Source organism: Cataglyphis hispanica, chromosome 3 (genome assembly GCF_021464435.1).
Source record: "Cataglyphis hispanica isolate Lineage 1 chromosome 3, ULB_Chis1_1.0, whole genome shotgun sequence".
NCBI classification, from domain to species: domain Eukaryota; kingdom Metazoa; phylum Arthropoda; class Insecta; order Hymenoptera; family Formicidae; genus Cataglyphis; species Cataglyphis hispanica.
The window spans coordinates 1,008,984-1,035,335 of record NC_065956.1 but is presented as its reverse complement, the minus strand read 5'-3'; the positions used below and the strand labels follow the sequence as shown (position 1 = coordinate 1,035,335).

Genomic DNA, 26,352 nt, shown 5'->3' with positions numbered 1-26,352 from the left:
ATTTTAATATCAAGAATTTTCTAATTAATCGCCATAATATGCAATTGATATATTTTAAAATGAAATTATAAGATGTGCCATGTATATATTTGAATGTCGCAAATCACGGATGATATTATTATCGATTACGTACACCCATTAAAAAATCTTCCATCTCGATTTCTTCTAACGAGATTGCTTCGCTAACGAGATCTCGGCCCTCGATCAAAGATGAACCCGGCTCTATGAACACAAAATGGCCACATCGCGGCCAACGTTACGCATCGCTACGCATGTGCTCACACCCACTTCCTTTTTACGCCACTCCCTGACCTGGGCCCCAAGCGTCGGGCCTCAAGGAACAGATAATCTACAATCGAGATCGCCGGAAAAATTGAGGAACCAATCGGCGCGGTAGAGTGTGAAAAAATGCTAAAGGTTGCCGTGATCATGTCGGCCGAGCAGTCTGACGAACGAATGAATTTTGATCTGACAGTTTATAGTTATCATGGCTTAATGGAGGAAGCAAGGAATGCTATTCTCGTCGCGACGTCTAATTATTCACAGCGCGACGTTGAAAATATTACCGGACATAGACGTCGCTCCGGCGGCCGTTGTGTTTGCCCCCGCGAATATTATCGAATCGGTCGTCGCTACTAAAAATTCATTTAACGTTGAATGGACAAAATTGCGATATTTATAAATTGTTAGAACAATTGTGGCACACACGATATCCGACTTCGATATTTCATTATTTTCGACCATTTTTTTTATTTATTTTCGGCGAAAATAGAGGATTTCTCCTTTGTTCACCTTCGATGCAACCAAGTATTTTAAAGCAGAAACGAAGAACGCATGCAGAACCAAAGAATCCTGGCTCTCATTCTGACCGAGAAATCGCTTCTCCGTTCGTCTACGTATCTCTATCGAGGTGAAGATCCTGGCGCGGGGTAGAAAACCGGCGACCCTGACAGATACGCGCAGAGACTCTTAGCGGGACCAGGAAGTATGGAATTGGGATTGGTAGCGAGAGAGCGGCGTGCAAGCAAACTGCGCCTAGTATACAGACTCGCGAGAGAGAGATGAATCTGGTCACGGCGGATCATAAAGTCCCTGAGGGATTCGCCCACGCCGCGTCCACTCTCTCGAGCGAGTTAGAGGGAATGAGCTGAGAATAAGAAGGAGGGAGCGAGATGAAGGCAGAGAAAGATAAGAAAAGAGAAAGAGACGAAAGAGGTATGACCGTGGCGAACGGGACGAGAGAAGAGAAAGAGCGTCAGAGAGGAGTCGAGGCACTCGCGCGGTGCAAAAAGCGAGGATGCAAGCAAAAAAGGAAGAGCGCGACGGAAGAAACCGGTTTTTTCCAGTTGGGCCAGGTCGGGGCGTCGAACCTAGGGACCGCAGCTTTCCTCTGAGAATAACTTGCATGCAGCAACGACGCCGTCCTCGTCGTCGTCTTCTCAACGCGTACGCGGCTGCCCCAGGTTCGGGATAAAAAAGGAGATAGAAGGCATAAGTATGCCGGCGGTCGCGGCCACCCACTCTCCCTCGAGTTTATCGCGGGACAAGAGTGGAGCCAAGCCAAGGAGAAGAAATATGCGCGAGAACCGCGATGAGAAGAGCCGAGAGAGGAAAACCGGAAGAAAGACGATCAACGACCAGACGATTACTGTCCGATTACTAGTCCTTCTATTAGATTTTTTGGCTGTTTAGCATGTTCATTTACTTACTTACAAGCGGAAAATCGACAGAAAATCAGAATCATGGTACTTGACATCGGGTCATTAAAGATATTAAGAAAAGCAGACAGTACGAAGAGGCTTTAGAGATAAGCGTATATATTTATAATGAGGATTTATCGTGATAAGAAGAAGCAATTTATAATGGCAGCGTGCAAAAGTATCCGCGTTTAAGAATGTGAATAATCAGAATAACGATGACGAAGAACGAGAGATGAGTGAGCGAGAAAAAGACGGCAATGTTAAAAAAAAAAAAAAGATTCGGATTTTTAATTAGTACGTCAGAACTCGTTTTATTTATTTTTTTTTTTTTTTCTACTCGCGTCCGTTCGCCTCAACGCGTTCGCGATTGTCCCAGGTCCGGGATAAGAAGAAGAACGATCGCCAGTAGAAAGATCAAGGGCGTGGAATGCAGGAGGGCGACGAGAGGGGAAAGGGAAGCGAAAAAGTATAGGAGAAAAAAGACGAACTCGCGAATCGGATAACAGGAAGGAAAAGAGAAACGAGGGACCCCGAAACTCTTTGAGGTCATTGCCGTCCGGTCTCGTTTTAGCCCGTTCACTTCTCCTTCTTTCGCGCCTTTTTCTTTTCTTTTTTTTTTTTCTCCTGCTGCCGTTTTAAACACTCTTTCAAGCAAGTACGATTGCCGCCATGTTTTTGCTCGAGCCCGTGTGCATCTACCGCCTTATATGCGTGCAAGTAACCTTCGCGTGTTCGGATAGAGAAAGAGAAGAAGAAAAAAGAGAGAGACGCAAGAGAGATAGAAAAAAGACACGAGGATAATGCGATCGGTATATAATCGGTTTCTTATCACGCGATAAGCCAGATAGTTAAAGAGGGGAAAAAAAAAATCATTCTATTTGGCACTAAGGACGTCGAATTTCATTCACAATTTCATTTTAATTTTGATTAATATGGCCGTTGGTAGGGCAACATACTCGAGGACGAAGAATCGCGAGATAGATCTCGTTTATACATGCAAAGCGTAAGATAAAAGGAATACAGAGCCGAGAATGTGCTAGTAACGGCCATAGTAGTTAAAATTGATGTATGGTACAAGCTATAGTCGTTCCATGCTTCGCATTCCCGTTCATGGGTGAGATCGTGTGGGGTCGATCGGAGGTCCAAGGTCGACGAAAGTGGTCGCTCTGTTTTCGCGACGTAATGTCTGGCATCAGCCTTTAGGTTCGTACGTGCATACGCGAGGCGAGGCTGATGCAGGCAGCATTTAACCGACGAAATCCCTAATCGCGGTTACGGACTAATCCGCTCCGATCGTTCCCCGGACCTCACGCTTCCACATATTTGTCTGTCTAGGCTTCGCTTCGAGTTCCCCGATCGCTATCCCCTTTCCTTCTCCATCCTACAACCGAGTGCTCTATTCTGACATTAAAGACAATATTTTTGATCAGGGTATCAAGACTCTTCTTACATCTCTACTTTTACATCGAGATCACGAAATCCTAGAAACGAAATAATAGAATTAATAACAAACAAGTGTTTGATAAAAACATACGCGAGCACGGTACTCCTTTCAATAGCGATACATTGGATATTACGAATGTAATTCCAATAACGTCGAGATTTTTACCTTATTTCTATCCCGTCATGATCCGAGAGCTAGCTTGTAGATCTTTTCAAAAATCTTCACCGACCATTTACTTGCCGCAACCATTCGCGAACCGTACGAAGTAATTCATTAATACAGTAATTAATTTATTTTAATAAATGCAACATGCGTTACACATAGAATTTGAGAAAAAAAAATATAAAAAATAGATCATTTTTTGTTCGATAAGCAGTGAATAAATTGCGGCAGAAAATGAATTATTAATAAAAGAAAATAATGTATTTCGAGGAAGAAAATTTCGTTATTTTTTTTTATTTCTTTTAGTTTTCTTATTTCAATTTTTATTTCGATCGCACTTGACCGACTGGGAACCCGCGCTAAGGCGCGATACCACAAAGTTCCTACCAGACACACTCGACACGAATTCCCTATGCAAAGAAGTAGTCTGTGGTGGCGGCGGTTTATCGGTGCCTTAACTCTCACTGGTCAATCGTTCTGTTCTGTGCCCTGCCTGTCCTGCGCTTCTGGTTCGCAACTCTGTGGTGGTATTCTCTGGGTCGGCTCTCTACTACCGGTGCGCCGCGTGTGCCTGCTACTTCCGGTACTTCTTCCGGGCCGGCAAAAAAGGAGTTGCAACAGCGTGTTGTGTTCCAGCAACACGCCGCCCTGATCGGCGGCCCGAATGCAACCAGCTGTCCAGTATGCCACAAGCTTTTCCTCGGCGGTGAGGCGCTGATGGAGCACATGAAGCACACCCACAAGGACCCGAACGCCTCCGGAGTTGCCAGTAAGTATTGAAAAATCGCGTACCGAACGGCCCTCTCGGCCGATCGTCTACGTCTGTCTCTTGTTCGCGCGTCTTGTTTTCTCGGACTTCCCTCCCTTCGCACACCTACTAATCTTCGTGAATCATAACCGATCGATTAACATAACTCGGAATGTCGCTGTAGCGGAATGCGTCATTGCATGAAACAGATTGCTTGAGAATGAAACCTTGACCGCGCCGTTTCTTACGACTTTACTAATCAACGAACTTAACATCTAATCTTCCTCGCGCGTTAACTTTCCGAACGAAGGATTTAGCTCTATTCTTCTTGCTCTAACCGCATTTAATCTGGATTCTTAACCGGAGTCTTTAAGTAGAATCGTGAGGAGGAATCTCTGAAGGGTTCCAAGAAAGAAAGAGACAGACATAGACGCGAGAGGGGCGACATTATTACGAGTAAGGCTAAGAGAGAGGTGGAGCAACCACTCGTCGAGACACGAGGGGTGGTTCGTTCTTTAGCTTTTAAGTTACGTTTCGCATCCATCCCAAGAACTTGCTTTGGCGCGGGCGATACGCACACATTGTCCTTGTTCACTTCTTCGTACTGTTTTCGCCTGGGCGGGAAAGGCGTGTAGCATTTGGCACATACTCGCCGACTAATACTTGGGTATTATACTCGCTAATACGTATACATTTATGTAGACGGTGCTTCGAGGGTGTCTCGTTCGACCTCTACGCGTGCCTTGATATATGCGTGCGTGATACGTGTGGGAACTCGTGGATGTACAGAGAACAAAAGAGTCAACCTGTATGTCTCTTCGTTCAACTTTAACACCGAGGAATTGTCACCTTGTGATTGTGATTGGCGCCATGGTGGTCTTCGACGAAGACCACGATGCCGACATGCTCGGCATTGAAACATGGATCGCTAACGGATTATGGACTCTATTGCGAAACGCTGCCAATACGTGTTGAGAATGTAACGTTGCATTATCGTTATTTATAGCGCAACAAGTTAGACGGAGTAAAGATTGACAAGACTGGTAACACGTGTAACTTGATAATATCTTCTCATCGCTCGTTTCAGATTGGTATATAGCAGCAGCCATTTCGATTATATAAGCGATTGCATCTTTTTGAGGGTATCTCTAATTTTTTTCTCTGTGCGTCCGCGTACGTGCAATGCGCGCGAGTGCGTTGGTTGGCTTTTGAGGCCGGCGACCTTGCTCGTGAAAGGGAGCTAGTAGCGCGGTGACGACGCGGATACTTGTGCGTATCCCAGGTCAGTGCTCTCCTGATCCTTGGCTATCCGTGTCCGTAAGGTCTCCCTTCGCCTTCGAGGTCGACCGGAATCTATCCGTACGTATACGCGCGCATTCACGCGAGTGCGTGAGAAATATAAGGTGAGAGAGGAAAAAAAAGAGTGAGAATGCGAGAGAGAGAGAGAGAGAGAGAGAGAGAGAACGAGAGAAAGAGAGAGCGAAGAATGAGAGGAAATATGATGATGATAATGGTGGAGGAGTTTGGGAGGTGAGGAGGAGAACGGCTTTCGTTCCTTGGGACGCTTTATCCTGCTTGGCATTGACCTTGAAATTGTGTCGCCCTATTGTTCCCTCCGCTGACTGCACAACCTCCGTTGCCGGGGTTTACCTAGCGAAGCGACGGACCGCCAACCACCCGTGCCCAGTGTGCGGGAAGCACTACGTCAACGAGGGTAGCCTTAGGAAGCATCTGGCCTGCCATCCTGAGACCAGTCAGCTTAGCACGAGCCTCAGGATGTGGCCGTGCTCGGTGTGCCAAGCCGTCTTCACTCACGAGAGCGGTAAGTATTTAACCCACGTAAACGCGCTCGAGTTGTCGCGCAAAAAGTTGATAATAAATCCGTTTCTCAGTTCCTTTTTTATACTATAAACTTTTCATTTTCGTTCTGCCGAGTATTATATATAACGTACATTTACGCACCGAGAGTTATACATTTGTTATGCATCTTGTATATACCATCTACATGCGATAGTGCGATCCTCTCCCTGTACTGTGACCATGCCCGTTTTCTCTCGTGTTCTAAGGTCTCCTGAGCCACATGGAGCATATGAGGATGGACCCGAAGCATCAATTCGCGGCGCAGTACGTGCTAAGCCGCGCGGCCGCCGAAAGGCGGGAGAGAGAGATCCTCGCGAGTTCGAGTTTAGGTATAATGTCAGACAAACACGAATTTTCTACGTTAACGTTAAAAATCGTGCGGCATCGTGAAAACGTTAAAAAAAAAAAGAGAGAAAAAAATATTGTACTTCATCGTACGATGCCGATAATCGAACACTACCGTATTCTAACGCGACGTCCTTGCGCTGTACAGGAGCGGGTTTGGGCGTGTTGGGCGGAAGTCAATCCGGAGGACCGCAAAACTTGCAACAACCACCGATGTGCCCGTCGCCGTCCGCCCATTCGGATAGCAGCAGCGGCAACGGAAGACTGTCGTCGGCCGGTAGTGAACCTGGTACGCTACGATACTTGTTCTACGTCTACTACTTACAAACGATCGCCCACCAAGTATCTAGATATAATAGATATATAATGTTGACGAAGCTTTCTGCTCGAGCACAGTATTTGTAATCTCGCCGTTATTCGTCTTTTTTTCTCTGATTTCGTTAATGACAAAACTCTGTTGTGAAGTACCATTAGTGTAGAATTTATTGTAGTACACATAAGTTACATATATATATTTACATATATATGAATATATATATATATATATACATACTTGAGTCGAAATAAAATGCATACGAATTTCTGGTCTGAGTAATAATTCTCTCATGTGAACGGCGTTCGCTACGGTCTACTTTTTCACGGGCGGAATGACGCCTCTCTTTCTAACGCTTTAGCGTGTCGATTTATATATATATGTGTATCCCGAACGCGAACATACGTATATACTATCTAGCTAGGCTAGTAAAACATGCGCGAAAAACCCCGCCCGCTCATTGCCCTGTACATACTGACGAGAGCAGATTTCTGCGCAGGCACCGGTCTACTGAACAACAATAACAATAACAACAATAACAACATGGCATCGCCGGGACCGAGCGGCAACAAGCTCAGCGAGATGTTGCGAGCGGGTAGTCAACCGGGCTCGGCGCAGCAGTACCACGACGAGATGCAATCGCAGCAGCAACGCATGGCTGTCATGGCCGCCGCCGTGTCAGCGGGTAAAAAAATTATTATAATATAAATATAATAAAATCATGTAAACTTCCTTCCCTCCCCCCTTTCCCCCAACAAGCAAATATATGCGGGACTAGCTGTGTCAATCTAAGAAATCGGTCGAGTGAGAATCGAGTCTCCAAGGACTGCGTTATCGCTTATCAATGCGAAATTTCACGAGAGGGGAAGACGGATAGCTTCGTTCCAATTATTGCCGATAAAACTTGATTTGACAATGTTATTTCTCTTCGCTGATGACGATGTTGCATTCGCGTCTGTTTTTTTTTTCCTCGCCTGTCTTCGAAAGAAACTCGAAATGATTGACGCAAAATATTCCCGACGAAAGTTTTATTTTCGACGCACATTTATATTTGCCCATGGAAATAATTCATATAGAAACGAAATTATCAATACGTCTCGTAAGATATTAGCGCGAGTTAACTTGGTAAAATTTATCGCGTGCATATAGTTTTTTCGCAAAGATCCGTTATAATTTATTAAGAAACTTGTCGAGAAACTCAAAGAAACGGTTATACTAATAGGAAAAACAAATATCAGAAAATTACTTACCCTGTCATATTTCTCCTCTCCCCGCAATCAAAGTTAGCACGGTTCCACGTGCTCCACACGTCATAATTTCATCACAATAGTTCAAGATTCTGAAACACATCATATACAGAATATTTATAATCTAAAAAAATACAAAGATAAATTGGATACATATACTTTATTAAAGAATTTAAAAATATAATATCTCATTTTATCGACAAATCTTTCCCGTGAGCTAAGCGTGAAAGTGATATCTCTGTTAGGATTGCAAAATTCCGTGTCGCCCAATCTGTCACCGGTCGACATGGCGTCGCTTGCGGCGGCTATGAGAATGGGCAACAACGGTGACATGAGCGGCAGTACTCAAGGATCGACGGGACCCCAACAGCAGGGAGTGCAAGCGGGTGGACCGGAACAAGCTCTGAGAATGCATCAGGCGGAAGCTTTGCTCCGTTCCCAAGCCGAAGCTGCCCTTAGACTTGCGGTAAGAAAAGCAAAACCTTGCTCTTTATATAGATAATATAGTAATGAAACATGCGTACAACTCAATACATTTATTATTATTTTGAAACTCACAAATGTAAAAAAAAATAAAAGAAAAGTTAGAAAAAAATGCAATTCACATATATGTACTCTTAATCTCTTATAAAATGGTAATTCGAGGTAAAGACTGAATCTTTCTCAGTCTTGTTGCATCTTTCAACCCTTTCTTTGCATCTTCGTACTCAGGTATCTCAAGCGGCGGCAGCTGCGGCGAGTTCCGCGGTGGGCGGCGACGTAAGGCATCATTTAGGACAGCATAATGGAGGCAGCACTTCCGGCATGCCAGGACATCATACGAATCAGCAAATGTCTCAACAGGATACTCTAACGCCGGATCTCGGTAAGTACGCGACGAGAATCGCGTCGGTGACACTCTACTGATGTAATTGCAACGCTCGAATCTAAGCACGTCGAGCACGCTCTTAATAAATTACGTGATGAAAGCTTCTAACGAGGCCATCGATACTCGACACTTTCAGGAGAAGCGTTGCGGCTACAAGAGCAGCGATTAGAGCAGGCCCTCAGGCTCCACGGTGATCCGCGCGCCCTGAGCTTCACTCTGGCTCAGCACGTTGTCAATCAGCAGAGCAATCAGCAACCCTGAAAATTCAGTTACTACTGAGACGAGTGGACCCCTTGGGCGCCGGAACAGATGGCCCTGCAGCAAAACGAGCGCATGAACCAACAGCAGTCGCAATTGTCGACTGAGCGCTCGACGCCACTGCACGATCAACAGCAGCAGCAGCAGCAGCAGCAAGGCCCGTCTTCCATCGGTCATCATCATCAGCAGCAGCAGCAGTCACAACAGCAGCAGCACCAACTTGAAGACCGTGGCGTCAAGAGGAAAGCCGATGAGATGATCGGTAACTCCGAGAACGCGTAAGAACAATCATGTTCGGTTGCGGATAACGATGACGTCATCGTCATTGTCATTGCCGACGTGATTTGCTCGAGCGCCCAAGTGCGGTCGTTAGATTTTCGCTCATTGTCTCAGCAGTAAGAAAATGTTGAACAAACAGAAAGACTTGAAGGGGGAATGTGTAATTCGGTGTCTTCCTAATCGGATAGAACCGACGTGGCCGGACCAACCGGAAATCGACCGAGAAGACATCCTTCTCTCTCGGCCGACGAACTATCCGGATGGGATCGTGCTAGGAGAAGAGTGAGAATACATACGCGTATAGCAATCCGTTGCACGGCGCGAGGCGGAAGGATCGCGGTGGCGATGGCCGTTTCTCGCGATTCCCGCGTAATTCCCGCGCGATAGCCGCGCGTCGTTGTTCCTACACCGGTCCTGGATGAAGAATCTTCCAAACGGATCTTACAATGGCGTTCCTCATGTCGGAGTGGATTCCGTCAGGATTCTCAGGACACATCGCCACCGCCATGCCGCCGCCTCGACTTCCGAAACGTGCCATAATAACTAACGAGAAGCTGCTGAAGTAAAAACAGTAAGGTCATCCTGGGTATTCTGTCCCGGGGTGCGCCTCGAGGTACTACGATCTTTTTAGTACAAGAGCCGATCAAGCGATACGCGACGGTTGCCGAGGGTCCAATCGGGCGATCCTCGACCGTCCCGTGTGGCCGGGCTCAACAAATCTAAACTACTATATAAATATTATACATAGATACGTCTATCTCTACCAAACCGCGCTTAAAAGGTTCCACTCCTTCAACCCCCCTAATCTTAGAAGAAAGCTCCCGTAATGCTTAAAGCAAATTACACACCACCGCAACAACCACGTATGAAGGCTCATCGTCATCATGGTGTGTGTCGCGCGGTCGCGGCGAACATTCCACCATCATCGATGGTGCCGTGTCGCCGTATTGTACGGTTGTTAATTATATACGTACTGAAATCCCCTTCCCCGTGTGTGTGTGTGACAGACGGACGCGACGGGATCCGTACAGACGTTCCCTCATCCGCGATCGACGTTTCGCGCCACGACGACAAAGCAACGTTGACACTTCGCGCTCGAGAAACGAACGTCGTCGGACGTACACGCGTCGAAATAGATACATACGCACACACACGCCAATATACACACGTAAATACATACGGAGACACACATGTGTACAATACAATTCACACACACATACACACACACACACACACACACACACACACACACACACATATATATATATAGATTAAAACTCATCAGCAGCACACTTTTAAGGTGAAGATATAATGCGCGCAACTTGTGCTCGTCGGTAGCACGAAAACTATTAGCTCATAAGCGAACAAACAAAATATATAGTTATTACAAATAGTTATATTATATATATTATATATACATACAGAGTATGAGGAGAGAAAGAGAGTATGACAGACAAAAAAAAAATCGGGCAAAACCCTTCACACTTACACGTTTAATAGAAGAAAATACGGTAAGCGTGAAAGAGCAAGCACTTTTCGTGAGCAAAACACGCGATGGAGGAGAAGAGAGAAATAAAAAAACTAAATGCTAAATATTATATATATATTATATATATAAATATTATAAATAATGAATATATAGGGTCTATGAGACTAGGATAGTTAGGCGAAAGGGAAATATGAGCGAATGTGGAGCGCGCGCCCCCGTAAGTTTTACGTGATCTCAAGCATTGTCGGTGAGAGAATGCGATAGCACAGAGAGAAAGAAAAAAAGAGCGCGAGGAAAAGACGTGTGCGAACGAGAGAAAAAGAACGAGCGCAAGAGAGAAAGAAAGATATACGTGAATGATTTTACGAATGAACGACCTTGGGATCAGCGTAAATGCGCGGGCGCGCCGTCGAGCGGATGGGCAGATCGAATGAACGCGAATGCTTCGTGAGCATCAAGGAAGAGCGAATGCGAGGACGAGAGTGAGACTTTAGAATGGCGTGCTTCAGGTAATCTGAGGTCCTGTGATCGTTATAAGCAAAATATTTTTTTATTTCCGGGTAATATAATCTGAAACGCGTAAAACTTCTTGCGTCGTTTTGAATTTTTACTTGCAATATACCGTTACGTTCTCGCAATACTTAGGATGAAGAAGAATAAGAAGAAGACGAATAGGAATAAAGAAGGTGGATGAACAAAAAGAACAAACGAAAAAAAAAAAAACGATACGAAGATGAGGATGACGAGGGAGAGGAAGAATATGAACGTAGGTTTGATCGTGGAAGCGAACTTTTAGAGACTCGAGCCAGCCCCTTGCCCTCCTGAAAATGTTCCCCTCTTTACGCGACGCCCCCATCAATCTAAATCGACCAAATTTTCCTTCCCCATCTCTCCGAACTTTTGACAAAAATTATGGATCGTTCGTACTTTCGATGAGGTCATCTTTCAATGAGAGACTAGACGAGACGCTGACTGAAGAGAAATACGTTTGACATTTTGATTGAAAATCATTTCTCAACATTAGATAATGGAAACGCGGATCCCAAAAAGAAAGCAAAATCAAGAGAAGAGAGGCGGTTTCAAAAAAAATAGAGGAAAAAAATAAAGAGACAAAAAAATTTTGGAAGGTCGGTTCGACGCGCATTCACCTACGATACGATTCGATTTCTTTGTTTCTTCGACTGGTAATCGCGGACTGACAAATGCGGAATTGAATGCTAGCGTACCGAAATTATTCACATTTCTGGACATCAAACGTCGATCGCGTTACTGTTGTTGTTGTTGTTGTTGTTGTTTTCTTCCGAAGACTTTCGACGAGATCTTTCGTTTTTGACCGACTCAATTTTTAAAAATACCTCAGCCTCTAATCCTTATTTTTTTATCAGAAAACTCCCCTTCTCCCACACTCTTTCCATTGTTTTGTTTTAAAAAAAAAAACGATACTTTCCGAATTGCAGCATTACGAATATAATTGACAAAATTTTTCTCCCGCTATACTTTTATATGGAAATATTTTCCATAGAAATTTTGAAACAAATTTTCCAAAAATTCTCTTAATTCTCCTGTTCATGATCCCTCTTGCAAGCCCCTTCGTTCGCCAATTACGAAAGTAACCTAACGTCGTCATCTTCGTTGAACGTAAAAAATACACGCCGAAAAGCCGCCGGATAGCCAGGCTTTTTGACCATCTGGGGCGAGAGAAGGAAAGATTGCTAAAGGATTCATCGTCAAAGCTACATTAACGATTGCACTCGTCTCGCGATCGGAACTCGATGGATATGTCTGGTACGTTTTCGAAAAATTGTTCACTCTTCCGAAAACGTCTTTATTATTATCGGGATCGATTATTCGCACAAAATCAATTAAAAAAAAAATCTAGAATCTTTGGATTTGCTGTTATTTTTTTGCGGAGAAGAAAAGAATTTAAGAGAGGGCCTCCCTCGAGTTCCGGCTATCGCAACCGCGGGTCGATTCATTGATCGTTATTATTAAAGTTTTTGCGTTACAGGGCGTTTTTTCCTCGGATTAAGTAGTATGTAAATACACCTTGATATCACAAGCATAAACTGAGAATTTACTGGTAAACTTAAACAAACGTACATAATGCGAAATAGGGTTAGTTTCTATGTAAATACCTAAAGCTGGACGAGTGCATACACCTCGTTCACGCAACCAACAATAATCGTTTCTTATCAAACCAGAACTTTTGTTCGTTATCGGTGTGCGCCCCTGATGATCGGCGATCGCTTACGTCTGCCCGATACTCCTACGGAAAAAGCAGATTTAACATCTCGAGGAAGGATCGCGCGTGTAAGCATTCACCGTTCATCTGGGACCGATCACCGATCAAGAAATTTTTTTTTTTCTCGACACCGATACTCTGACACATTGATACACTTACACACACACACAGACACACTCATACGGCATTGCGATGGATTGTACAGTTACGATAGGAATACGCGAAATACCTGAAATGCCATCTTCGTACATTTCGACGCCCGTCTAATATAAGACTTTCAGGAAAGATTTTTAGGAAAATTTTCATTAGTCAATAATCGCGCTTGTCTTTTTTTTTTGAAAAATATTAAAGTCGTTAAACAATGCAAACGTGATGCAGAAAATCGAGAATGAAAGAGGCCGGAGAAAATCTGAGAGGACAAAAGAGAGTGGTGAGAATGGAAAATTGATAAATTTCGGCATAAAAAAATCGAATAAAAATATAAACCGATATCTGTGAGCTTGAAGAGTGAAACGATGGAGTGGATGAAGAGAGCTTAGTTAGGCAAAGTTATTCGGCACTTATCACGCGATTGAAGTAAAATTCTCATTGGAATTTGCGAGGCATTTAAAATCGAATTTCAATCTATAATAACTTTCAAAAAGTATCATTTTATTTCACGGTCCCTAATCGAGCGTCGACAGGTATCGAGAATGATGCACGAAACGGTAGTAAGAGCGCGAAAGAGTGAAATAAGAAAGGATTAAAAGAGAGATCCAGCGTTACTACTTATACCATCTCACTATCACCATCACAAAAAATTTTAATAAAACAACAACAACAAAATACAAAACACTACCACCACTACCACGTCGAGATCCTTCATGATGATCGCGATCATGAAACGATTGATAGACGGCTGTTTTCGACCGGTGCATCCTGCCGTGCGCCGAGGGTTGCTTTTTTTTAATTAACGAAGCGATATGATCAAGATCGGGGCGGGATAGTTTTCAATCTTTCCTCGATCGCAATTAAAATGCACATCTCTGCGCGAGAAGGAAGAATTCCCAAGGCGCCGGCCCATGCCCCGCGAACGTGTATCATAATTTTAAATTTAAACGAAAGATAATGCAAAAAAAAAAAACACACAAGCGCGTTAAACAATAGATCTAGTAGTGTATGTTCTGTAATCAACTGAGACGTAAGCGAAGATAAAGACAAGATAATAATAATAAAAAAAAAATGCGGATCACACCGCGGAAAAAAACACAAAAAAATAATTTACAAATATATTGATTTACATATGCCCGTAACTCGTAAGGGGGCCGGTGGCGCAAACGCGTCCGCCCGCATGAGATTTTCGGGCCCTACGACGGCGATGAAGGAGAGGAGACGGCGGGACACGCGCACCCAGAGAGCGTTCGCGAGTCGCGGCGCAAAGAACGAGCTCGCGAGCTATGAAGCCAGAAGCGGAAGAAGCGCGCGAGGAGCGTGAAAGACACCGTGAGAGGAGATCGCGAGCGGTTGGATCGTCCGTCTTCGTCGCGAGAGATGCGGCGAGCCGCGCAAAGACAAGGATGATGAAGAGAGTTAGAAGCGGTGAAGCCGCGTTGAGATAAGGAAAAGAGGCAGAGGCTCACGCGCGTCTAACGAGGGGAGAATACGGAGAGGTAAATCCCGACAGACGTCACGGACGATCCGAAGATTATAAAAGCGCTCCCGACCGTAGCCCCCCACTCGTGGAAACGCGATCCAGGTAGTCGAGAAGGGGCCCAAGGATGATAATGATGATAAGAAATATATATATATACAACAAGATATATATATAATAATGAAAATCCATAGCGCGACGTCGCCTGCAAAATCGGCCCTAACCATAATCTTAATCTCTTTCATGTAAATTTGCTAAATGTTTAAATAATCTAAAAAGTGCCATAGCCCGGATGCGCTGGTGCATACTCCCAGCGCATACACACTCACAAATACGACTCGATCTTCACGAATCAAACGCAAAATCCGCGGATCGGCGCGTGCCAAAGCGCGCGCACGGCCGCGGTAAAATTGGTATTCTCGCCAAGGAACAAGTATACAATGTACAACAGCGACAGAAACCAACGCAAACAGGACACCCTCCCTCACAAGACGAACGGCGCGTGCTCCGAGAGACGCGCGTCCCGATTGACACACAAGTCAAAGCAAAGTTGCCCTGGTTCACGAGCGTGCAACCCCGCGCGCTCAAACATTTTTCAATGCACGAGCACGTAACGTGCTCACATACACACACACACACACATACACAATATACGAAATACAAGTATACAATTCCACACGATTTTATACACTATAAAAGCACACTTATCTACACTATAATTACACACGCTACGGATATGTAAAGCCAATTAATTTTGTAAATTGCTCAAAAAAGGATTTTTAAAAAGCTACGATTCGGCCTTGTAATAATATATTTTCACGCGCGTCATGCAGATAACGCTGATTCGTCTCGAAAAAGCTTTCCGGATCTTTCTCATGAAAGAGAGAGAGAGAGAGAGAGAAGGCACGCTTTTCAGACGGAGACGCATCATTTCGGGCGCCGTTGAAAAACGTTGATCAATTTTTTCACGGTAATTTGAAAGGTAAAATTTGTGGATGACATGACACAGCACACGCGTTTGTGCTCTCGCAATACTACGTAACGTATAAACGGAGCAAAATTCGCGGCCTTTGGCATACGTTTGGATGCAGTACCGATGATGAACCGGTGCGTGCACATTCGCGCGAGATGAGAGAGTGCGGATGCGCACGCCCAAAACACGTCCCGGACTTGACACGAGAGTACCCGGATGTGACGTGTGGGCGGCCTCTTCGTCGGGCTACGAATCCCGACGACGGACAGGTGGCAAGGTGCCAGAGAATCTCGTCAACGATAGTCGACGAGAGAAGAGAGACAAAGAGGAAGAAAGAGATATACATATATACGTGTATATATATATATATATATATATATATATATATATATATCGAGTAGAGAGAAGCGCGAGAAGCGACAGACGAAGCAACGAACAAAGTTCGTGTTCCCTTTGATCGAGAGGGAGAGAGAGAGAGAGAGAGAGAGAGAGAGAGAGAGAGAGAAGGAAAGAAAGAAAAGGGCACCTTGGATGCCACCGGGAGAGACCCCTGTTCCACGAGACGCAATCACGAAAGGTGTAATAACCACATGAGGAACACACACAACCAAGAGGAATGTGGCAGCGGCAATTGCATAAGGGCCGTTGTTCGAGTGCGGCTTTACAAGCAAAAACCGTTGGTTTGTTTTTGATCGGGTTTTAATTTTTTAATGAAATAATCTCACGACGAATATATATGGCATACGATCGCGCGCGCGCGCGCCCGCCCGTCGCAAAGATTTGCAGCGGAGCAGCAGAGTGCTTGCGCGGCAATATTTATGGGGGCAACACGCACGGCACGACGTACGACGTATGCGCATATTATTCGTGGCAGTGTGTATCGTAAGTGCGCAGCATATGATAAAACCGACAGTCTAGCAGTGCGAGCGCCTCGGCGGCATTCGCGTCTTCACGCGGTGACCCTGACCGAGCCTCCGTGATTAAAAACCGGAATAAGTTGTTTCAATGTCCACTATATAAAATGAAAGAGCCATAGTTGTTAAGGCGATGGGTTCCGGCGTTCGGCGAGTCGACCCCCACCTCGCATTATCGCGTTCGTCCTGGCCCCAGCGAGAAAACTTCGAGAGAGATGACGGCGGCGAGTCAACGGGGGAAAAAAACGCGCGAAAGATTTTAACGACCGCGAACATTTCGGCATTTTGTCAAAATTATGAGGTTTCTGGCAGATCGAAACGATCGACGATAGCCGAGACGATCCAACTTAGGAATTTGGCATCTAAATGCGGTGTTTGGGAAACAAAATTTTATTTCATCGATTCATATTATCGCCACATTTCTCGACGTTAAATGCGGTAGTCTGATTTTTATTCTTATCTCTTAACAGGTGAATGACATTTGATAAAAATGAATAAAAGTCCGATGTCGCATTTGGCGCTAAGCGTGTAGTGAAAATATGGATCTTTATCTCGGCTTCAGCAAGCGGATGGGAAAAGGGAAAGAGCGAGATGATAGGATGACACCGGAAAAGGAGAGAATCCAGAGACTCTAAACCTTATGATCGATCGAAGTCGTGAAGAAGTAGCGACTGCCATGATCCCAAAACCATCTATACAATTGACAGTGGTCGACAACGACGAGCGTGCGGACCCATCGCGCTGTCTCATCACGGACAGATCATGCGAACGTGACGTAAAGATCGATCGTACTCGATCGGCACGATCGTATCGCGTGTTCTCCGTGACGAGACGATACTCTTTTCAAAATATTCTTCATACTTCCGTTCAGGAAAATGCGTTTCTTTCAACCTCAACCTGATCAACCCCCCGCATGCGTATCCGAGGTGAAAGGCCGAGTCCATTTATCTGGCGTTAAATGAAAAAAAAAAAAAAAATCAAAAGAAAGGAATAGTAATCGCAAAAGATAGAATATGAACAATTTGCGAAATTGGAAGCGAATAATTTCAAATCGGCGAATCAAAAAAAAAAAAAAAAAGACGGAATAATGAAAATGAAAGATGAATCAGTACATTGTCCGCTGAGTGGGTGCCTTTGTTAGGGTTTTCCGTTACAGTAAACAGACAGTTCTCAAGTATAACTCACAATTAGTAGTGCTATGGTAGAACAGTAATCACAAGTGTACCGCAGTTAAACAGTTAAATAAGTAAGTATACGGGAAGCACGTGGTCTTTTTCAGTGTCTGCAGAATCTCGTCGTACATCACCTACCGCTAGTCGGGTAGTGACACGACCGGAAGTATAACCGGATTCATTTCGTGCGCAACTTCCTGTCCCTCCCATCCCGATCCTTCGTTTAGGGTAAACATTTCTTCTCCCGTCTCCTTTCCTCCCCGATTTTTTGGACCTCGAACGACCGGCGCAAAAAAGATTCGATTGAATTATCGAGAGAAACATATCCTAAGATTAAAATTGAAAGAAATTACCCAACCTTAACCAAAAACCGGTCGCTCACAATCCCTCCTTCCACACGATTCAATCGTCATTTAACGAATAAATATGATAATAAGTGTACTAAGTGTCTGTAGTTTAGCCAACGTGTACATTGTATACTCTGAGGTAGGCGCGAGAAAGCGAGTTGACAGGAGAGAGACAGGATGTGGATGAGATAGAGCAGGATAAAGAAGGAGAGAGGTAGACGATTGCACGGTGGAGCCATATTTAACTAACTGATAACGATTAATTAATTACAGTAATCATTCAAGATGACTTAATTAACCGTACCGTATACACACATGCATAATTATTAATTACACGTATTCCAGTATTATAAGTAAGGGCCAAGCGGTAGCGCCGCGCGTACCGCGCGCACCGCCTCTATCCAATAAATAAATCGCGGAGGCACTCACTACGGAACACGACGAGCAGGGACTTTGGGACTCGGACGCGGATCGGAGGGTACCTGAACACGCGAGCCGCGATCGTCCGGAGATATCGAAACTGTCCGCAACATATTGTTCAACGTAAGGGAATTAAAAAAACAAAAAAAAATAAAAAACAAAGCCAAGTTTTTCCCAACAAACTTATCCGGCTTTTTCCTCCGGCGTTGGACGATCGAAGCTATTACGTATATTCGGATTGTTTTCGGCAGTTCGAGCCGCCTGAAACGTTGGTACAACCCGCCAGTCCGCTCGACAGCATCGCTTGTCAGGCAACGCGTGTTCAGGTGTCCCGTGTCCCCGTTATTTTATTGGTCTTTCAAGTGCAACGTTGAGTTATTTCACTTACAGCGTTGTTTTTCTACACAATACAAAATACCCCACCACCCGTCCCCACCGGCGAACCAATTCACCTCATCACGCTCCCGCAGGAACAAAGCATCCCTTTCATCCACTATCCCTCCCACTCATCCCCCTTCATATACAATGTTGTTTCACGTTCGTTCGCGATGAACTTGGTTGCGAGTTTGACGGCAACTGCGCTCCGTTCCTCATTAGACAAAATTAAAAATTATCAGGCAAATCTTTTTTTTTTAATATTTTTTTTTTAGTATAAAATAAAAATTTAAAGTGTTTATGGAGGAATAGCGTCGATTTATTCTGATATTTTCGAAAAATATTCTCGGAAATTTCATAAAAATTTCTTGCCAAAAAATGATCCACAATCGATGCACTTGCAATCTTTGACGGTGCATTGCGGGAAGGAGCGCGCTTGACCTCGACTCCGAAAATAGCGAACGTTAAGTTTCAGAATTCAGACTTTTACGTACAGTTAGTTACCGAGTAATACAGCGCAAGTTATCGTTAATTTTCGACGCGCAGTCTCGTCGCGACGAAGGTGACTTAAAAAAACCACCTCACCTGCATTATTATATTCGGATCGCGAAGAGCGCGACGAGGATGCGCGTGCAGGTTTAATGGTATCGATTGAGTTTGGTCGAAGTCCCCTTTTGGGCAAACACACCGACGCACTTCCGGTCCCGCCCGCCAGCATCGTTCGATGAAAATAAAAAAGAAAAAAAAAGAAGAAGAAAAGGGAGAACGTTATCTCTCGAGCCTCCGAAAAGATCGCAGAAAGAGGAAGAGAAAGCGAAATCCTCCGTTCGAAATTCAATTCTAGTCAAAAGAGGGTACAAAGCCGAGACGGGTGTCAACTCGGACAGGCGAGATCGGTACTTATTTAATGCGAGGCGAAAGAAAGGGGGATAAAAGAGAAGAGAAAAATGTGAAAGGAGGAGGCTCATGAGGGAGAAACTTTCCATGGGATTGCGTGAGCGCGTGTTCCATTCGGCGCGCAGAGAAGATGTTAAAGAGAGAAATGGAAAAAATCGGCAAAGTAAACAAAAACTAAGAAAAAAAAAAAAAAAAAACAAAGAAAGAGAAAATATGATGCTGGGTATCGCAATCTATGAAATCGACTGGGTGGCGGGATCGTCGATCACGAGGAAATATCCGCGTTGCTGACAAAACGTAGCCTCTTTTCGTTGTGTCAAACCGCCGGCCAGGATCCGGGCCGATCCTTGTATAAGCAAAAACGAGAAACTTTCAAAAAGCAAAAAAAGATGAATGTACGGTGCGAATGGATCTTTCATGAAGCTTCGATTGTTGTTGTTCCGTCGAGTTTTCCTTTTGCATATAAAAATACCTACCCATCCTTACGCTTTTTCGGCGAGGCCGCCAGACGGGATCTCACACGTACGTTTCAATCCGCATGAGGAACGTCGATCTATGATCGGCAAGGAGATAGGAAAAGTTTGGAAGGATGTAAAAAAAAAAGGAAAATCGAAAATACGTTGAGAGCCTGTCAAGCGAGCCCCAGCCTTTCGATACCGCGGTTAACCTACAATTATTATAATTATAATTAGTTATTAATTATATTATCATTATTATTACAATGAGATTGCCAGAGGGCAATTGGAGGCGTATTTTATAGAGAAACGAAAGGGAGGGGAGAAAGAGAGAGAGAGAGAGAAATCTAAGAAGTAATGCCTCGGTTTATAAAATTTTCGCTTGAGAATCGTCGAAGCCATAATATGTTATAAATCTGTAATAAGTCTCTTAAGTGAAAACGACGAAGAGCGATAGTAAGAGGAGAGAAGCCACGTTTCGAGATCTCCTTTCTTTCTTTTCTTTTTTTTTCCACCGCTCCTTTTCTTTTTTAATTATACACGTATACACGTACATAAACACACGTACATAAACAATTTACATTGGTTAAATATATGATATATGTTATTTAGCAAATAAATATTTATATATGAAAGTAGTAAAAGGAACACGATACCGCGTTACGGAAATTCGAATCCTCTCTCTTACTTTATTTTGATTATTATTATTATTATTATTATTATTATTAGACAATTAGGCATCAAAATTTTATTGTTGTTAACGATCGCGCGAGAGATTGGTTTCTCATTATGTTTGTTATTTTTTTCATTTTAATTAATGCGCGTGGTATCGCACGACTGAGAAAGACGGAGATGACGGACACGATTTGTCGTTATTGTCGTTAATTGAGCTTTATACGGTGTTTTCCTTCGTTTTCCTTTACGTTTTAGGTATGTCAATTGTCGACTCACGTTTTCTTGATCTTTCTTTTTATTTTCATATCGCGCACATGTGCGCTGCGTAAAAGATATTCAAATCTTACGTTCCTTTTTGCCCCTTTATTCTTTTTTTTTTTTTTTTCTACGTATACCAGTGCACTTTCCTCGTTTAGAAGACGAAGAGTACGGGGACTAATTTTTTTCGATCTCATTTTTATTACATTTTGTTCAACATTATCGCGGAAAGATCAAACTCGTTTGAATCGGCAAATCGCGAGCATTGATTTTTATTTCTTCCATGTCCCATTATACGTACTTTTCACTCGTCTCATCGTAACGTTTTCGTTCGCCGAACCGCGCGAGATTAAAGAGAGAGAGAGAGACTACGCTTTTAGTTTTTCATTTGATAATTTTTTATTTTGCTACGAAAGAAAAAGAGAGAGAGAGAGAGAGAGAGAGAGAGAGAGAGTTCCTGTTTAATGAGAAGATAAAATAATAATCGGTAAAAAAAAAAAAAGAAAAGGCGTCAAGAGAAAAAGAAGTCAAAAGCACGCGATGATTCGGCGAGCGAGGTCTTCACGCGAGTTACGTTTGCTAGTCAGAATTGGTTTAAAAAAAAAAAAAAAAAGAAAAGAAAAACGATGACACTCAAGCTAGGAATTTTTACGACTAGTTTTACTGCCTATTATTAATTAATTAAATCTATTAATCTATTTAAGCGTAATCGTTACGTTAATTAACGCGGCTCTCCACTCTCGAGCTGTATTTATCCTGAAGTAAAGTGAATCGACACGTGTACTCATAGACGCGCACACATACGCCAACACAAGAGAAAAATGGTATACACAAACTACGGTTCTTTAGTTACTATTCATGTAGAGTTGAGTCGCGCCGATATAACATGAAAATTAATTGCAGTCCGCCGAAAGACGTAGGTCGTATATATATATATATATATATATATATATATATATATATATATATATATATTAATCGGTAACTTTTCATTATCATATTTTTGTTACGAGCTTCCTTTTCTTTCTCTCATGCCTTAGATGCATACACTCACGCAGGCTTAGCGCTGCCGCAATTACTATTACATGTAGCGTAGTGCCAACACTACCATCGCTCCTATTATTACATCCACCTACCTACCGCTATTGCTGTCGCTAGAAAATGTTAGTACGCTATTATTATTATTATTATTATCATTATTATTATATTATGTTATATATTATATGTTATTATTAACTTTATTATATTATTAATATTATTATAATTATTATATTATTATTATTAGAGCATTGTATTATAAAATCCGTGTTTTGTAAACTGTTCTGTCCTCGTTCGCGTGTGGTGCGTTAGGTAAATCGATGTGATACACGTCTAGTTCTCTTTGTGTCAATTTGACCGTGAGATTGAGTTTCCTTTTTCACATTTTTCTTTCTCATTTTTTATTCATCTCGTATGTGGTTCCTCACGTCGAAATTCGCGATCGACGACGGCTTCTTTTTGCATTGAGAGGCAGGATAATGTATCGAATCTTTAAAATACGCTGACGATTGTCAAATGGAAGTTTAGGACATGTGCATTTATTAAACTTTATCGTTACCTACTATTACCTTGTCAAAATATACCGAGTGTACGAGCGCGTGTGGATTCACACAAGCGTGGAAGACACTCCTACAAATCTTTCATTAATCGCTTGACGTATCGAAAAATTTCGGATATTAATGAATAAATTCGATACATGGAAATATACCGGGATGTGTAAAATATACATCCAAAATGAAATTAATATTGCAGTGATCTCTCGATACGAAACGCTCGTACACCCGGCCCGATATTCGTTATTAGTTAACGCTATTAGTTATTATGAGTTAACGCTATTAGTACTATTACCACTATTATTAGTTATCGCTATCGACTCTTAATGCGTTTCCCCTATTGTCGATCGGCGAGCGAGATAACTATTTTAATTGCCGCCCCTCGTCTCGAGCGTGTGCTTCAGTAGTTAATGCTGTCGCACTAATCTCTATTCTTATCAATTATCAAAATTGCGAAATTAGGATCCCTCGAAAGTGTTTTGCAAATGTTGTACAAAGAAAAAAAAAAAAAAAAAAATAGCTCTAGCGGTTTGTACATATCGTGTCCATAATTTTTTATGATGTTAAAATAGATCGTTAGAATTAAAATCGTACATGTCAATCATAGAATTGTTACATTCAGATCGTTCAAAAAAAATCATTGCCAAGTGCGGCAGCATCAATCACATAGTTGACCGATCGAGACGAGGAAAGCATGCGCGATTTGCGATGTTTCGATGAAAGTTTCCAAAACATACAATACAATAAGCTGAAAGAACCAAATTTTTCACGACGAGAACGTCGAAGCGAGAGGAAGGATTATTCCTCTGGCTAATCGCGTTCTGGTTGCAATTAGAGAAGCTGTGGGATCCTCAAAGAGCACGTTGCGAGCTACGTACATACAAATGAATTTTGAATTTCGGAAATAATCGACGCGCGAAAAAGAAGTACGAAAATAAAAATGCTGTCTCAAGTACTTTATAGTAAGAAAGAGAGAGAGAGAGAGAGATAGTAAAGAGGAAAGTATGACATATACAATTATATTCACAACAGTCTCTTTCGGTTACGAGCGAGTTCCGCATTGTGTAGGATGTCTAATTGATGATTACGATGTGAAGAATAATATTTACAAGATGAGGACGAGAATGGTCGATGATTGCGACTAACGGTGGAAGAGCGAGATCCAAATTTGAGAAATCGCGAGAGCCTTTTTGCACGAAAACGCATTACAAATGGATGCGTATCTCTAGGAATGTTCTTCTTTTTGTTCTTGTTATGATGATAATGATAATACATCAATTGAAAGAAAGGGTGCTTCTGTGCGACGGAAGGAGCTCCGTGGCACGCGTGGAAGGAAAATTCGAAACCTAGTCTTTTCCCTACCACGTACGCGACGATCCGATTCCGTCTCGCGTACGTGGGCAGTGTTCGATGAGAATTCAATACTAGCGTATCGATAACTACCGGAATCAATTTCTCTGGACGATCAGTTCGACCGTCAATTATCTTTCCAGGTATAACAACTGCGGGCGAATAAGATGGCGAGCAACAAAATCTCGTACACTCATTCGAGAATTAATCATTCTTATTACCGAAATTAAAATGTGAGATATCGATTCTCTAATCCAATTTATTATCCGACACCATTCGCCCTCCGTTATTACACCTTCTTTCTAACTGAGAAAGATGCTCAATTTTTATCGATCAATCATATATTGTCATATTCCGTATTTAAGATGCTCGAAAGATATGCTTAATTCGTATGATCCAAAATTTGTTACACGAAAAAGTACGCGACGCTTCATCGAGGTCTGTCTCTTTTAAATGTTCCAAAGTAGCATTTTCAATAAAAAAAAATAGCCATTTCAATTGCGAATATATTTTCACACTATTTTTTCCAAATTTTGACATTTAGGATACACGAGATCAATGCGAGAAGGGCCTCGATAAAATGTTGCAGTTCTCTCGAACAAACATATCAAAATACAAGGGACTCCACGTTGGAGTGTTATTGCGACATTACTTTCGACATGTAATTAGATTGTAAGTGATAAACCCAACGCGTCTACGAGCGAAGCGCGACGCGCGCCCGCGCGTAGACGCCATTGAACACTGCACGATCGATGATCGCGAGAAAAAGAAGAAATCGACGCGAGATCGAGGATGGGAAAAGATCCGATCCTTGAAACATCTTTTAGGCTTACGATCGAGGATTAAGAGTTCGTTAGATGTTAATGTCTGCGGAGCGGGTCGGCTTGGCGTCTTCGTGGAAGTGATCTTCGCGCAAAATTTTTTTCGCAAAATTCCAAACGCTCTTAGAGAAGTTTAATATATCAAGTGAAATTCCCATCTGCGACATATAAAGTTTTCTACGTCAAAATTTAAAAAAAAAAAAAAATTATTTTCCCACATACGGCAAGTGAATCGAAAAACTTCGAATAAAGAGACTCGAACTGAGGAGATCACTTCGACAGGATCGCGAGGCCGATTCGCGGGCGTGTAGATCGAAGATAAGCGAAAGGAAATGAAGTTTATAAGCGAGAATAAATTCTTCGTGCCTCACGACTTCCGGCTGGACGACCTTTCACGCGACTACGATATTCGTAATTTATGCCTCGGATCGTTGTGACGGGGGACCGGAGGAATTCGAGTTGCAGTTAAATTGTAAATACGCGGAAATTATCTGAAATTCTCCCGATCGTGTGAAATTCGTTCCTTCGTAAACGCAAACGGAAGCTCGTCGATTCCGGAAGCACGCGATTGGCCAGCCTAAATTTAAGGTCTTTTTTAGAAATTAGCGGCGGAAAGGCAGATATATATCGCGAGGGCGACTATCGCTGCAATTTTATGGATGAGAGAGTAAGGGTGTGCCTGCGAGCGAAATAAATTGTGAGACAAGATGAATGATTGGAAGAATGCAATTCGATGAGTGTATCCATTAGCGAAAATGCGAATTGAGAGAATGAGAAAATAAGAGAGAGAGAGAGAGAGAGAGAGAGAGAGAGTGTGTGTGAAAGAGAGATGTCAAGTGCGAGAAAATGAGATATAAACGTATGAGATAGGAGAATAAACAAAATTTTACTACCAAGTGGACTAGAATCGCAACCGATGGGCATTATTAAGCGAAAATAAAATTTTCGGAGCGTTTTTTCGACGAAGAAAAGCGTCCAAAATTGTACCTATTTTCATTTTATAAATTATATATATATATATGTATATGTATATGTATATGTATAGATATACGACGACCTAAACGATTATTATTGCAAGATGTAATTGCAAGAGAGAGAGAAAGAGAGGGAGAGAATGTGAGAAAGAGAGCACGCGAGAGAGCAAGAGGATAGGAAGATGATGAAAAATAAGAAATTATTGTATCTATATTCGGAAAAATGATCGATGATGTATTCGAATCGTGATTATTATTATTATATATTATGATTATTGTGTATAGTTAAGGCGAAAATGGAATTTTAGACGAAATTATCGAACTCGAGGTATACATATAGGGAGTGTAAGCAAGAGAGAAACAGAGAGAGAGAGAGAGAGAGAGAGAGAGAGAGAAAGTATAACATAGTATGAAAGAAAGAGAAAACGAATGAGAATGAGAGAGAGAGAGAGAGAGAGAGAGAGAGAATTTCTCGACGGTGATTGCACATTGCATGTCGACAGGCAACAAAACAGAATTCCCCTCCCCTCCAATAAAGTCAATA

The 26,352-nt window shown here is 42.8% G+C and overlaps 1 protein-coding gene and 1 long non-coding RNA gene across 4 annotated transcripts in view; one reads left to right on the top strand and one right to left on the bottom strand.

The window, feature by feature from the left end:
* LOC126848494 (zinc finger protein 853-like) overlaps window positions 1–21,695 on the top strand; it is an 81,742-nt gene extending 60,047 nt beyond the window's left edge. For all 3 annotated transcript variants that reach the window (XM_050589469.1, XM_050589468.1, XM_050589467.1), the window contains exons 6-13: window positions 3,916–4,075; window positions 5,664–5,876; window positions 6,121–6,243; window positions 6,408–6,548; window positions 7,060–7,257; window positions 8,065–8,285; window positions 8,531–8,684; window positions 8,824–21,695. In XM_050589469.1, coding sequence (XP_050445426.1) covers window positions 3,916–4,075; window positions 5,664–5,876; window positions 6,121–6,243; window positions 6,408–6,548; window positions 7,060–7,257; window positions 8,065–8,285; window positions 8,531–8,684; window positions 8,824–8,948 — 1,335 coding nt within the window. In that variant the 3' untranslated portion in view covers window positions 8,949–21,695. The remainder of the gene's footprint in view (window positions 1–3,915; window positions 4,076–5,663; window positions 5,877–6,120; window positions 6,244–6,407; window positions 6,549–7,059; window positions 7,258–8,064; window positions 8,286–8,530; window positions 8,685–8,823) is intronic.
* The window catches only part of LOC126848514 (uncharacterized), a 212,389-nt gene that overhangs the window by 179,834 nt on the left and 6,203 nt on the right, over window positions 1–26,352 (bottom strand). Inside the window, exon 2 of the long non-coding RNA XR_007687266.1 lies at window positions 7,823–7,911. This is a non-coding gene — a long non-coding RNA (uncharacterized LOC126848514). The remainder of the gene's footprint in view (window positions 1–7,822; window positions 7,912–26,352) is intronic.